Here is a 14,097-nt window from a genome sequence, read left to right on the forward strand (position 1 = left end):
TCTTAAGCCCTTGGCCTCTTTAGCCTGTGGCAATGGTGCTCCAAAATTTGTTTTTATATTTTGGGGTAAGAAGTATTTCCTTACTGTACTGCCTTTCAATTTCTTTGCTTGTCTCTTTATTTTTATATTATCTAAAAAGTTGGGATTCCTATTTAGACTATCTTTTCTATACTTCATTATTTTAGATACCTTTAACTTGTCCCCTTATTCATTTTCTTTCCAGTTACAATCTTTTCAGTCTCTCTTCCTGTTGAAATCTGTCCATGTCAGTTCAATTTTCACTTTATCTCTGCACCCTTCTTTTTCTGTTATCCTTTGAGACTGAGTGACTAGACTTGAATACAGTATCTCAGGTGAGGGCATACCATTAATACATAAAATGACATAATACATCCAGTCTTTTCTATCCCTGTTTTGTTAGACATACTAACGTTTGCTCAGCGTGCAGAAATGGTTGTGGGGGAAAGTGTTCATTGAGGTAGGCAAAAGTACACCTGGGTATTTTTCCTGAGTGATTACAATTAATTTAGGAGCCAGAAATATGCATGATTGTTTCAAATTATTCCTTCCCACTTGCATTTAACATTGACTTGTACCAGCCATTTATGCTGCCTATTCGCATATCTTTGCTAGGTCCATCTGAAGTTCTTCTGTCATCTCTAGTCTTGACTTAACTAAATAATTTTGTCATCTTACAAATTTTGTCATCTCACTACTCCCTTTTTCTAGATAATTAATAAATATATTAAACAATTCCGGTCCTAGTAAAGAATCCCTGATACAGTATCCTGCTGTTAACCTTTTGCCATGCTGAAAATTGACAGTTTATCCCTACTTGTCTTAGTTTCTTATAAATAAAAATGTTTACTTCTCAATCCATTAATATGTAGCTTCCTCAGTAGCCTTATATGACAGTTCAGTTTTATGTCAACTTTTTCTCCTTTATCCATTCTTTAGCCAGTGTGGTCAAATAATTCTAGTAAAGTAGAAACGCACAATTTTCCTTCACAACCCTTGTACTAGTTTATCCCTGTCAAGTCGTGTTCATCTAGTGGTTTGCTGGAGATGATAAAAGTAGAAATTATAATTTTCCTGGGAGGTTTATTGGTCTGTAATTGGCAAGATCACCTCCAAACATGTAACAAGGAGAGAAGAATCAATTTTGTAACTACCACAGCAATTTTAACTTAGCCATATTGTGTGCAAATAAATATATAAAGCATAAATGTAATTATTCTTTTTTTACAGAATATGTGCAGAGAGGTTACAACTGGATATATACATTTCCTGACTTTCATGCATTTAAATTCTCAGCCATAATGTTGCACTGAATGTATATTTTTTGAAAAACTAATTGCAGATGGCTGAAAGCAGGCATATTTAAAATCTGTTCACTGGCAGTCTGAACTTGCACATGTAATGCATTTTATTTTATACACCTCTACCTTGATATAACGCTGTCCATGGGAGCCAAAAATTTTTACCCCGTTATAGGTGAAACCGTGTTATATTGAACTTGCTTTGATCCACCAGAGTGCGCAGCCCTGCCCCTCTGGAGCACTGCTTTTCCGCGTTATATCCAAATTCGTGTTATATCGAATGGCATTATATCGAGATAGCGGTGTATTGTATATTGAACATAGGACTACAGTTATCTTGTTTGTCAATTGAAAGTAGCTACCATTTCATAAAGGAATGGGGAAGAGAGATTGGACATGGTTTGCTCTTTGCAAAGGAGGGCCATTCTCTTGAGATTTGCTTGGTTGCATATTCCGATGTGGAAATGATATGCATGATCTTTTGCCTTTATACTTCTTCTTTCCAAGGGAATGTGCAGAGTTGGATGTTTTCAATAGTTGCTTCTCAGCGCTAATTCTGGGTAATAATCTGCTTTTAAAGCTGGTTAGTGTGGATCAAATGTATGGAATACAGTAGATGAGTCCCTCCTAGGAGACTGAAAAGTAAACTACTGATTGGTGTGTGTGTGTGTGTGTATAAATCAACTGATTTGGAGTAGCACATGCTCTTAAACAAGTTTTGAAACAACGTTGAAGTTACTGGCTAGGATTGCTGTAGAAAACTGAAGTGGGTCAGAAAGGAAAACCATCACCAACTACTACAGAAAGTGATCTTACAGATAAATTTAATTAAAATGTAGAAGTAAAGCGAAATCCAAGTAGACTTAACTCTTTTCCTTTCTTTTCCAGTGTACTCAGCCCATGTTAAATGAGTTGATGCCAGATATTGCTATGGGTGTGTCAACGATGTCTCTAAAGGACAGAAGATTGCCAGAGCTCACTGTTGACACAGAATTAAGCCAGCCAGTGACAGAGGTTGGACCTGGACCACCCCAGCATATTTCATGTATTCAGACTAGGCACATGCACAGTTCTCGAAAGAAACATGCAATAGAACAAAAAATAGATACTCGAGAAAATCAACAGGAGTATCCAGATTTCTATGATTTCTCTAATGCTGCATGCAGACCTTCCACTCCAGCACCTAGCAGACATACTCCTTCACCTTCCCAAGGCATGTATTTTGGTCCAGATTTGTATAGCCACAGTAAGGCATCACCAAGTGGCTTAAAGTCAGCCTATCTACCTAACCAATTATCTCCTAAAAAGCAAGAGGATTCTAGGAGAGAATATGTGCTTTCCCAAGATGGGCATCAGCACAGACAAAAGAATGAGCCAATACACCTCGATGTCTTAGAACAACCTCCCCAGCGGTTGGACTTGGCATTGGCTGCCCAGGAAAATGCTGGTAATGGCCCAGTACACATCAGGGGAAGAACAAAAATGGAAACTGACTTAACATATGGGCTAACCTCTAACAGACCTTCACTCTCTACGTACAGCTCTGAGATACAAGAAGAGCGATCCAGCAGGAGACTGACAGATGAGGAGCCTCTGGAACACGAAGCACAGAGAAATACAGATTTGGAAAGGGAAGATGCAGTAAGCAGAGGAAGGAGGTCTCCAAGCAAACCAGACTTTCTGTATAAAAAATCTGCCCTCTGAAAGCAACCTCCACTATTTCTCTGTGCCTGAGAGTTGTGAAACACCCCATTCTTTGCAACTTTTGGCCTGACTTTTGTCAGACAAATTCATTAATGCCAGCAGAAAACTCAATTTTGCTCACTTTTTTGTATATACATTGCTTTATTAGAGACAGCATGCTATCAGTTTATTTTGAATGCTGCTTCTGGGTTTATTTTTGTGGTTTGAAAATATTAAGCCTTTACAAAAAATAGCTGGCACTTTTTTTTACAAATTGGTAGCCTTTTGCACCTGTACATTTATTTTACCTGTATTAGTTTTGTATTAATATGTTAAACTTTCTTGTTACATTTAAAGGACTGTATTTTCATACTTCTGCATTTTACCTTTCACCTACCAATTCTCCATGTGCATTGGGTTGCACACTATGAAATGTATTTTCTTATGAGATAGTAACAATGTGTTTATTTTTTAATTATATGAATTCCAAAGAACAGCACATCAAAATACTTTTTTAGTAACATTGTTTGTTTAGGTCTGAAATCTGCCTGATCTATCACTACTGCAAATCCAGTGTAATACCATTCTGTTTAACATGTCATGGCAGCTGGTCTCCATTCATTCTGATTCAACATGTCTACTCTAAAACATATGGCTGGGGCTTTCAAAAGAACCTAAAGGATTTAAATTTCCAGGTCCCAGTGAAATTCATTTGAAGTTGGGTGTCACTGCATTAGGCTCCTTTGAAAATCCCAGCCTACGTTTTCTGGTCCATTTGTGATTTTTGGAGAACTTCATGGGCACTGAGAAGCATTTATCAGATTCAGATGATTGATTTGTGAAGAAAACCTAGAAATACTGCAAATTGATCGTAACATTACTGTGCTAGTCAGGATACCCTTGAATTGGGCTGTGTGGACGTCAGAGTTCAGAGGATTCATGCCAAAACCTAAAGCTCTAGGAAGATCAGGCTTAGTATCTGACGTTATTGTCTAAATTATAACATTGTCAAATGAGAGGACTGCCTCTCTAGTGGAGGTGCTGAGGTGACTGCTCATTGCCTTCTTTTGTCCTGCCTATGAGAAAAACAAAGGGCTTTAGTCTACCTGATGTCATTCAGTGTTCCTTAACATTTTAATGTCTCTGAATTTATCATTTCAGCTGTCCTCTCGTGAACTGAAGAGTAACTGCGTTAGCTTCATTGGTTGCAGATGGCTTAGCACTTTTTAAAATTACCCCTCTAGCCCCTGGAGTAAAACAATAATTGTGGGGCAGGGGTGTCTGACTCTTCCACTAACATAAATACAAGGTAGAGAGGAGACACTGGTGGTTTGGGCACATCCCTTGCCATTGTGCTGAGGTTACACAGTATAAGGGGTTTAGTGATGGTCATTGAAAAGTCAACACTTGCCAATAGTTACCACACGCTTATTTCCCATTCTGAATGTTGTGAAGACTCTGGTATATGATACCACAGTGTAGTAACTTCTGGTAAATGCCTTTGTTTGGGTTGGTCACTATAATGAAAGATCTTGCAGCAGTTGAAGACCTCAATCAGTGTGAGCTAAAGACTGTTTTAACCTTAAAAATGCTTAATGCTATTTAAATGTAAATCTTTCAGTTTCCTTTAGTATAAGTCAGTTTTCCTGGTCAAAAGATAGGCGTCTCTTCTTGCCCATCCCTTCCCCCACAAAATCAAAAACAACCTCCTCACCCTCTCATTAATGTATACAAGGCTTAGGCGCCATAAGACCTTATTGTGCAACTATGTACTGAATTTTTAAACTAGAAAGTGGTGTTTGGGTAAACTCTATCATGGGTTTGTGATCTAGTAAATTGTAATCTCTCCTGCAGCACTTTCATACCATGTTAAGATTCCTTTAAGGTACACTCATGTTAGTCTAATGATATTGGGTGGTGAAGGTTGACTAAATCACAGTTGATAATTAGTCTTTTTCGTCTTAGGAGGCTTGGTTTGAAATCGGGGTTGGGCCACAAGTACAAAATGCATGTGGTGAGTCCAACCTCATCTCTAATCTATGTTGTGTTCATAGAATCGTAACACAGTGTGAAAGTTGTCCTCACCTCCAGAACTGTTAGGATGGGTTAACACTGGTGTGTCACAGGCTAGGGACTGAGGTGTGTTGGCCTTCCTCTGTGAAGTTTGTCACAACATTTTCTAACACTAATTCCTAGCCATATGTACTGCCCCCCGTTGCCCATGCTCACGAGCACTAAAATCAATGTAATCCTCTCCCAAAAAGTAAATGACTGCTTGCATCAAAGGCTGTGTTCAAGTGTTAGTAACATGATCACTTTAAATCCTAGCTTCCAGCAGAAGACTTACTATTTGTATAACTTTACCTACAACTTGGTAGATCTGCTTACAGGAAACCTGTTTTAGCTATTGATGATGTCGTTTGATGTGGCACTGCATGGTAAATTGTGGCTCAAATCTCTTAGAAATAGCATGAGTAGTTATTTGATGGAACTTGTGGAGGGGTGGCTGGTAAAGAAGGCTGAGCAGTTTCATGAGTATGTTTTGAATGCACCCATGAAATGTTTTTGCAGTGGAATATGTTGGTGAGAAGCTTTTTATGGAAAGTCGGTCTGCCCTTAGAAAACAGTTGCCACTTTCGAGGTCTCAGAAGCTGGCATTTCACACCATCAAGCAGCACTTAAGGAAAAACAACCATGAAAAAGCGAGAAGTCCTAGACTGGCCATAAGACAATCAGGCCACTTAGACAATCTGCACTTTCACTTACTCATATTGATCTGGGAAAAAGATAGAGAATTGCTGCTGATCTCAAAATATTTTCGGAGAAGGGTAACCTTGTGTCATCTTTCGTCGGGGTTTTTCTTTTTTTAAATTGTAGGATTTAATCTACATTCTGAATTGTTGGTAAAGTGTAATTATTGAAGCCAAAAGTTGCACGATAACAGCATTGTAGCAATTGTTCTCTAATCCCAGGGGTGCTTAATATTTTTTGTGTATATTAAACATACATCACTTCTCCTCCCCCTTCTTCCCCCCAATTTAGAAATCTCATCAATTAGTGAGATGATTGATTTTTATTTTTGGTCAAACCTCCAGGTAACAGTGAAGTGTCTCTTGCAGATGTATAAAAGGGGTGTTGTCTTGTTTGCATTTCCTGTGTCCTCACTGGAGCCTCCTTGAGAAGAGAGCTCTTAGTTTGTTGTAATGCTGACAGTTTTTCTTCTAGTTTTTAAGAAGTATAGGCAAAGTAGGCCAAATTATGCCCTGGTTTAAGTTAATACAACCCGTTCAGTGAATGGAGTTGCCTCTGTTCATCCCAAGGTTAAATTTGGCCCCAGGCTTGTATAACTGGATGTGTGAAATATAAGGAACACATGCATCCGACTCTATAGAAGTGTTATGCTGAAACTAATCTTCACTCCCCTCACCCCAAAAAACAGGTAACTTGCTGAGGTAGTGAGTTGTCTCAGCTACTTAATGCAAAAGATGTGTGTTACCATATCCTATGCTATACTTCATCTCTTTTCAGTTCATTGGCTGCAGCAGAAGCCCCTTGTTTACATGACAGACTTTCACATTAGAGTGGGAATTCTAAGCTCTCCCTGTCCTTCCATATAGTTCTGAATCGGAGAGAACGCGGCTTACCCATTTAACATTGTTTGATGAAAGAGGCATCAGCAGATATTTACTTCACAAAGCATAGGATGATTTCCTGTTCTTGGTTTATTTAATGTTCATTTACTTGAAAACATCAGTACTCAAAAACAAAACAGAGATTTCTTCCCTCCCCCTCATTTGCTAACACTGTGTATGGATGAATAACTTAATTTCTGGAAAGGATGCTTCTTTTAAATTGTTTTGCTGTTTCTATCTCTACTTCTGGAAGGTGGCCTTGCCTTCTGCAATGTTATATTTTGTTTATTGTCCTTGTGCTGTTGTTACTGGTAGTCAAGTGCCTTCAATGCTAAAGGCTCAGAAAAATTTCTTAAACTGACTTCATGTCCTATGCAAGTGTTTTTTCTACAACCTGCATAACCAGTACTTTGTAAAACTTGTTTACGCTTCAATTGTACATAGTGTTTTTTTAAAAAATAGTATTTTATTTAGGTACCTCCAAACTTGAATTCTAGTCTTGTGTGATGCATTGTAAAACAATACATTTCTCTTTTGAGTACCATTACAGTTGTAAAAAGGTTTTCACTGGTTCTATTTTTCTACTGTTGCTGAGAAGCATGTAACATGACTTTATCCTACATATAGTTGGCATTTCAAATAAATGGCTTGTATAGAAAGTGCTTGTGTAAAGTTTTTCAGTTCAGCTACCTAAGACAATTGTGTTCCATATACATCTGCATGCTCTTAATTGATAGAAATATCTGACTTATTGGAGGAATAGAGTACATCTTAATTACTATAATCATACCTACCTGTCTGAGTTTAGTCAGTGCTGTCAAAAAAGGAAAATATGGGGGGGGGGGGAATTTGCCCTATAACAAAGGGTCTTAGAGGAAGAGAGTACTGTGGATTAGACTTGCTTCCTCTTAGAACAGAACATTCTTCTCAGACATTGCCTTGAATTTTAAGGCTGATTCACACTGATGGGAGTATGGGAATTCAAAGGTAGTGATTTTGCTCATTAAACAGTTATGTATTTTTAAAAGGTTTTATTTGGGTAAGTGAACTTCCCTATATAGGGCTGAGTTGATCTTGCTTTATTTAGGCGACTAGTGCCAGTGAAGGCAAACGAACTGTTAGTAAGGCAGCCGGACTGGGCCCTTGACCCAGAAGCCATTTATATCCTGAAGAGAACGACGTTCACTGAACACAGAGCATTCATCTCATGGACAATCTGCAGTTACCCAAATCAGGTAAGACGTATGAAACGAATTTCTCAAACTTACAGTATTTGATTATTTCAAAGCTTTAAGTTAGGTTTACATATGTGAGCCAGGCTACGTTGAACAGTTTGATTTTGAACTAGTTTACCTGTTTAGTTTTCTTTTCTGCATGATGCCACAGGTGCATGAAAAAACAATGTTTCCTCCTTTAAGAATAGGGGGGTAACTTCCTACATTGTCAAATAAGTTAGTGCCAATTTTAAAATGACCTTTTTCACAAGTCATGTTCTTCCAGACTGATTCTGCCGGGAGTGGGTGTGGGGGGAGTGTTCCAGCTTTAGGTTCTTCAGGAAAACAACTCAAGTACACTAGATGCAAATAAATTCAGACTACAGAGATAAAATAGCTAGTGCAATGTATAAGCATCCACTGATCTCTTCAATTAAACTGCTTTACTTGATGTGTTTAAAATTGCAATGTAAAAACAGTTGCTTTCAAAGTATACCTCTTCCCATGAAATTCATAAGCATTGGATGTGGGCAGAGACATGTTACCGATCCTGAAAGCTGTCAGATTAGATAGTAACCGAGACTGTGCTTTTCCTGGGTACTCCCACTGATTACAGTAGTTGCCTCTACCCTATCTGAACTTTTTACTTTGCCTTGTCCCCCCATCCCAGGCTACCATGGCTGGAGGAATGACAGCAATTGAGTTAAATGCCAAAGGATCCAACTCAACTGATGTAATTTCCCATCGTCTCCTGGAGCCAACTTTCCTTCCCTCAAAACACACACTTCAGTTGCTTTCAAAAAGCACCATTCTTCCTGCTACTCAGACCTGTAGCTTCTTTCAAACTTCACTCCTTTACTTTCCAGGTGTGTTGCCATTTGAATAGAAGGTAGCCTTCCTTCCATCATAGTACTACACTCATGCCTCCCCACAAATCTTAAAAGTTGCCTGGCAGCAGGGTTGAGCTACCTGGAAATCAGGAAACAGACCAAAGGTTTAGCTAGTGATAACGAACAACTGTTTCCAAAACAGATTTCAGGCTCAGCAGTTATATGCTGGTGTTTGGTGATCACAGTAAGCAGTAGTGGATGACTTGTAAGAATTTTACATGAAGGCTTAAATCACCTCAGAGTAGCTTTATTACTGATTAAGGAGGACCTTAATTGGTGTCCTGTCTCCATGGTTCACCCCTGTGCCCAGTATTATCTATTAAGCTGGCTGATTTCCCATTACTTCTGCTAGGATTGCTAAAATTAATGCCTTTGCCCCTCCATAATTTAGAAGTGGGCATTCACCCACGAAAGCTCATGCTGCAAAACGTCTGTTAGTCTATAAGGTGCCACAGGATTCTTTGTTGCTTTTACATAATTTAGTTGTTTCTTCAAGTGCTTGCTCATGCTGATTCCATTCCAGGTGTGTGTGCTCTCACATGTACAGTTGCCAGAGACTTTTGCCTTAGCGATATTGGTAGGATCTGCTGTGGCGCCCTCTTGAGTGCTGCACTCATGCATTGGTATATTAAGTGCCACCAATCCTACACCATCTCAGTTCCTTCTTACTGCCCCTGACGGTTAGTTGGAGCACCTTGTCTTGCAGATCACAAGAGCATTAGCACTTCTTTACAGACTTTATCTTTTTTGTATAGAGTTTGTAGGTACTCAGCCATTAAGTGTTGGGTTAGTTGGTAGCTGAGTCCCGGCTGGGACTTCGTCCTGGAGCAGGGCCTGCCCCGCTGTCCTGGCTTCAGACCATGCTCATCATGCAGCAGGCTGATGCCTATCAGTGACTCCCACAGCAGCTGCTTGATGTGTTTGGGGGAATCCCACAGAAAGGACAAATGTAGAATGTGTAAGAACTTTCACCCAAAAGGAGCAGGATATTCGCTTGAGGGCCCTCCTCATGGAGGCTGCACTTTGTCCGGCACCAGATCCCTCCCACTGGGACCCCACACCGAGCTTTGGCATCGGTGAGGTACACGCCGCCTGCACCGGGCTCCGCGCAGCACCATTCCCCCTCGCCGGTGCTTAAGAAGCAGCAAAAGGCTCCCAGCATCAGAAGGAAAATGGGCTTTGGACACAGGACCAATGTCAGGCCATGTGCCAGCCCCAGGTCTTCATGGGGGTACTGTGAAGGTCGGATCCCCCAGCCTGACCAGGGATCCACCTCTGACTCAAGGGAGCGGTAGGGACCTCTGTCTCTCCCAGGGCCCTCATTGCCCGAAGCGACCCTGGTGGCTGAGGAACAAGTAGGCCGACTGGCACCGCACCAGGCAGCAGACTTGCTAAGACCCCTACATCTAAGGGCAAGCTGATTATGGGACTGCTTTAAAGGGCAGTGGAGCACTCTTGGTCACCGGACTGCAGGCGCAGATCTCCATCTCCGTGGAGACCCGGACACTGTATCCTAGGTCTCTGACCAGAGGGCCCAGGTCCTTGGTGCACTGTCCACCTACAAGACATTGGACACAGGAGTCAAGGTGACGGTCCCTGTACCATCGGTACCGGCGAGCTTCCTGTCAGAGATTGTGACAGCCCAGACATCAGTCCCAGCTGGGGCAGGGCCACTCCTTGTCATGGCATGGGTCCTCTCTCTCCTTCTGCCCCCCTCTCCCCTCAGTACTGTTCGGTGGGCAGGCACCATTCCTTGCTCTTGCCTCACCAGTCACCAATCCGAATCAGTCGGCAGACTTAGGCCTCAATGGCGCTGTCCTAGTCACTGGCAGGGCAGTGGTCTGAGTCGGACTTGGAGTTCAGCCCCTTGCCAAGAAGGGTTATTTGCCGCCGACTTGTGAGGCTGGTGCAGCACCTGCAGTGACAACATGGCAGCCAGGACAGGGCCTGCTCAATGTCCATATTGGAACCCATGGGGTGTGCCAGTAATACCAGTCTTGTGTTTCCACCAGCCCTCCCTGGCCACCTCAGAGAAACTGGCCCTGGCCCGGAATCAGAATGTGGTGCTGAATCCTCCATGGGGGCAGCACACCAAACCCCTGCACTGAAGGAGCCGTCCCTGGAGAGGGAAGAGGAACCTACTCCTCCAGTTAGTGTAGTTGCTGGCGTCCCCGAACGAAGCGGTGGCAGGTCCCTCCCAAATGGGCAGTCCCCCTGACGACTTAAAGGAGCACTAGGCCCTCCTTAAAAGGGTGTCTGCTAACTTGAAACTACAGATTGAGATCGTGGAAGAGTCCAACGACCTCTTTAACGTTCTATCCTCTGCCATCCTGGCCTGGCCCACGCTGCCTGTCCAAGCAGGGGTCCTTACAATTGCCAAATCGCTGTGGCAAACCCCCTCTTCCATTCTGCCGATTTCTAAGGCGGCAGAAAAGTATGTCCCTGTGAAAGGGTTCAAATACCTCTACACGCACCCTCCAGCAGCGTCACTGGTCGTGTCCGCTGTGAATGAAAGGGATAAGCAGGGCCATGTTAGTGGCACACCAAAGAACAAAGATGCCAAGAGACTTGATTTATATGGCAGAAAGATTTGATGGCCAGCCTACAATTCAGGGTGTCTAACCCACCAGGCCCTATGAGGCAGGTACAGTTTTAACCTGTTGGACTCCCTTAAGTTCAAAGAGGCCCTTCCATGGGACCAAGCCCAGGAGTTCACTGCTTTGGTGGACAAGGGCACAGCGGTGGTGAGGGGAGCCCTCCAAATGGCCTGGGGTGCTACTGATCAGCAGCCGGGTTGGTTGCCTCTGTGGTGGCCATGAGGCACAGCTCCTGGCTGCAATCCTCCACCTTGTCCCAAGAGAGGTAGGCCACTATTCAGGCCCTCCCATTTAAGGGGGTGGGGCTCTTTAAGCTGATGGACTCAAGGCTCCACAGCCATAAAGACTCCTAGGTCACCCTCCGCTCCTTGGGTCTGCAGACCAAGAAGCCATTCCATCTTCCACCTCCATGGTCTAGGTCCTGGGGAACTCCCTGATTGGGTTCCTACAGGAGAAAGGACAGAGACAAGGGGTCTAAGCAGTGACACCTGTCATCTTTCTGCCCATCTGCTCACTCTGAAGCAGGGAGAGTGTGCTCAAGGATGATGCCCCGGTCACTTCATTGGATCCATTCTCCCTCTCCTTACTCCACCCCTTCCAATCAACCTGGTCTTGACTAACCTCAGACCATTGGGGGCTTGACCCAATTTCTTCGGGCTACTCCCTGCAATTCATGGCCCACCCCTTCCCCATCCCTCTTCAGGGACCATTCCCATGAGTAACTGCTTGTCCAGGTCAAAAAACCTCTTGCACCTGGGGGCAGTGGAGGAGGTTCCTTGGGACATGAAGGGAAATGGGTTCTACTGCAGCTACTTCCTAATCCTGAAAGCAAAAAGGGGGCCTCAGACTTATCCTGGACCTGCATCGTCTCAACACTTCTCTCAAGAAGTTGAAGTTTTGCACGGTCTCCCTGGCCTCCATCATCCCCTCCCCCAAGTGGACCTGTTTGCATCCAGACAGAACAGAAAATGCGGACGGGGCAGGTAAACACACCGGGCTGGCCCCCCAGGGGCTTTCCCTACAGCAGCAGTGACCCCTGTTTAAGAGAGCCTGCTCGAGTGCCTCTACCCACATGTCAAGGACCCTGTTCCTCGCTGGAACCTGATTCTGGTTCTGAAGTGGCTCACCGGACTCTCCCCTTTGAGCTTCTGGCTTCCTGCTCTTTTTTCCTGTCCTGGAAGGTCGCGTTCCTGGTCACAGTAACATCTACCTGACAGAGCTCTGAGATTAGGGTGCTCACCTCGGAACCACCCTATATGGTCTTTTACGAAGACTAGGTCCAGTTGAGTCCACACCTGGCTTTACTGCCAAAGTGGTCTCTGTTTCATATGAGCCAGGGCATTTTCTTGTCTTTTTTCCAAAGCCGCTAAGTTGGAGGAGGAGGAGTGTAGGCTGCATTCCCTAGATGTTAGGAGGGAGTTAACCTTCTACAGTGTAAGGACCAAGCCATTCCACAAGTTGACGCAATTGTTTGTTGCGGTGACCGACAGGATGAAAAGTTGCCTAGTGTCCACTCAAAGAATTTCTTCTTTGATCACCACCTGCATTTGCTACTGCTATGATCAGGCAAAGGTGCCACCCCTGGAGATTATAACCGCCCACCTGACCAGGGCGCAGGCCTCTTGGGCAGCTTTTCTAGCCCAACTGCCTATCCAGGACATCTGTAGGGCAGCCACCTATGTCCCACTACGCACTTAGCCAGCAGACCTGGGACAATGCTGGCTTCAGCAGGGCAGTACTACAAACCACTGAACTTTGAACTCCAAGGATACTGCTTGTGAGTCATCTAGAATAGAATCGACATGAGCAAGCACTCAAAGAAAAACAGTTACCTACCCTTTGTAACTGTTGTTCTTTGAGATGTGTTGCTCATGTTCATTCCATTACCCGCCCTCCTGCCCCTCTGTCAGAGTTGCTGACAAGAAGGAACTGAAAGGGCATAGGGTCGGTGGTACCTAATATACTGACGCATGAGTGTGGCAGTCGAGGGGGCGCCCCTGCTGCTCAGGCAAAAGTCTCTGACAAATGTGCATGTGGGTATGCACACCTAGAATGGAATGGACATGAGCAACACATCTCGAAGAAAGTTACAAAAGATAAGCAACCATTTTTTCTTTTTAAACCAGGAAGTAAGTTTTCATTTTGCCCACCAAGCTTTCCCAAGGCCATTTCTTACGTTGATCAGCCAATTGTTCTAACAAATACTAGCGCAAGACCTCACAAAGTCCATTCTCTGGAAAGTTTTTATTTAAACTGAGTCAGGCACCTCAGAAGCCAGTATCTCATCTGTAAGGAAAAGGGCTAAGATTTGTTCTGTGAGTATCGCAGATTTATTTTGCTACTTAAACATTTAAAGAGACTTCCATTCCAAAAATGGTTGGTTAAAGGCACTGTTGTTCTGAGTCTTCCCTAGTTTTTGTTTCAGTAAGATGCACTTGCTTGCTTTGGTTGAAATTACCTTTGGGCAAAGTTTGAAGTTGCTATTTAAAAACCAAGTACACTTACTTGATGCTGTTACCTTCTGGGCTTAGTGACTGCTTTAGTAGGACTGGATGAGGTACCTAGTTACTTTCCAATCAGCTGTTGTCCTTGCCTCTAGTTTCTTTGTACAATGGAAGTCTCATGACTGTATACAGGAACTTGGCTAAAAACATATACACACCCACAGCCTTATTCCTGGGTTGAAAGATTTACTGTTCGGACTGGATGCACAAAGCCTAAACTGCACAATAGTAATTCTAAAAGCAACCATGACATGCAGC

The 14,097-nt window shown here is 43.2% G+C and overlaps 1 protein-coding gene across 8 annotated transcripts in view; it reads left to right on the forward strand.

The window, feature by feature from the left end:
- The window catches only part of BTBD7 (BTB domain containing 7), a 103,638-nt gene extending 96,351 nt beyond the window's left edge, over positions 1 to 7,287 (forward strand). For 7 of the 8 annotated variants that reach the window (XM_039536771.1, XM_039536772.1, XM_039536770.1 and 4 more), the window contains one exon: positions 2,208 to 7,287. In XM_039536771.1, coding sequence (XP_039392705.1) covers positions 2,208 to 3,023 — 816 coding nt within the window. In that variant the 3' untranslated portion in view covers positions 3,024 to 7,287. The remainder of the gene's footprint in view (positions 1 to 2,207) is intronic. The other variant, XM_039536778.1, reaches the window with a different exon arrangement.
- The last annotated feature ends 6,810 nt before the right edge of the window (positions 7,288 to 14,097 follow it).

This window comes from Mauremys reevesii, linkage group 4 (assembly GCF_016161935.1).
Source record: "Mauremys reevesii isolate NIE-2019 linkage group 4, ASM1616193v1, whole genome shotgun sequence".
Taxonomy (NCBI): Eukaryota; Metazoa; Chordata; order Testudines; family Geoemydidae; genus Mauremys; species Mauremys reevesii.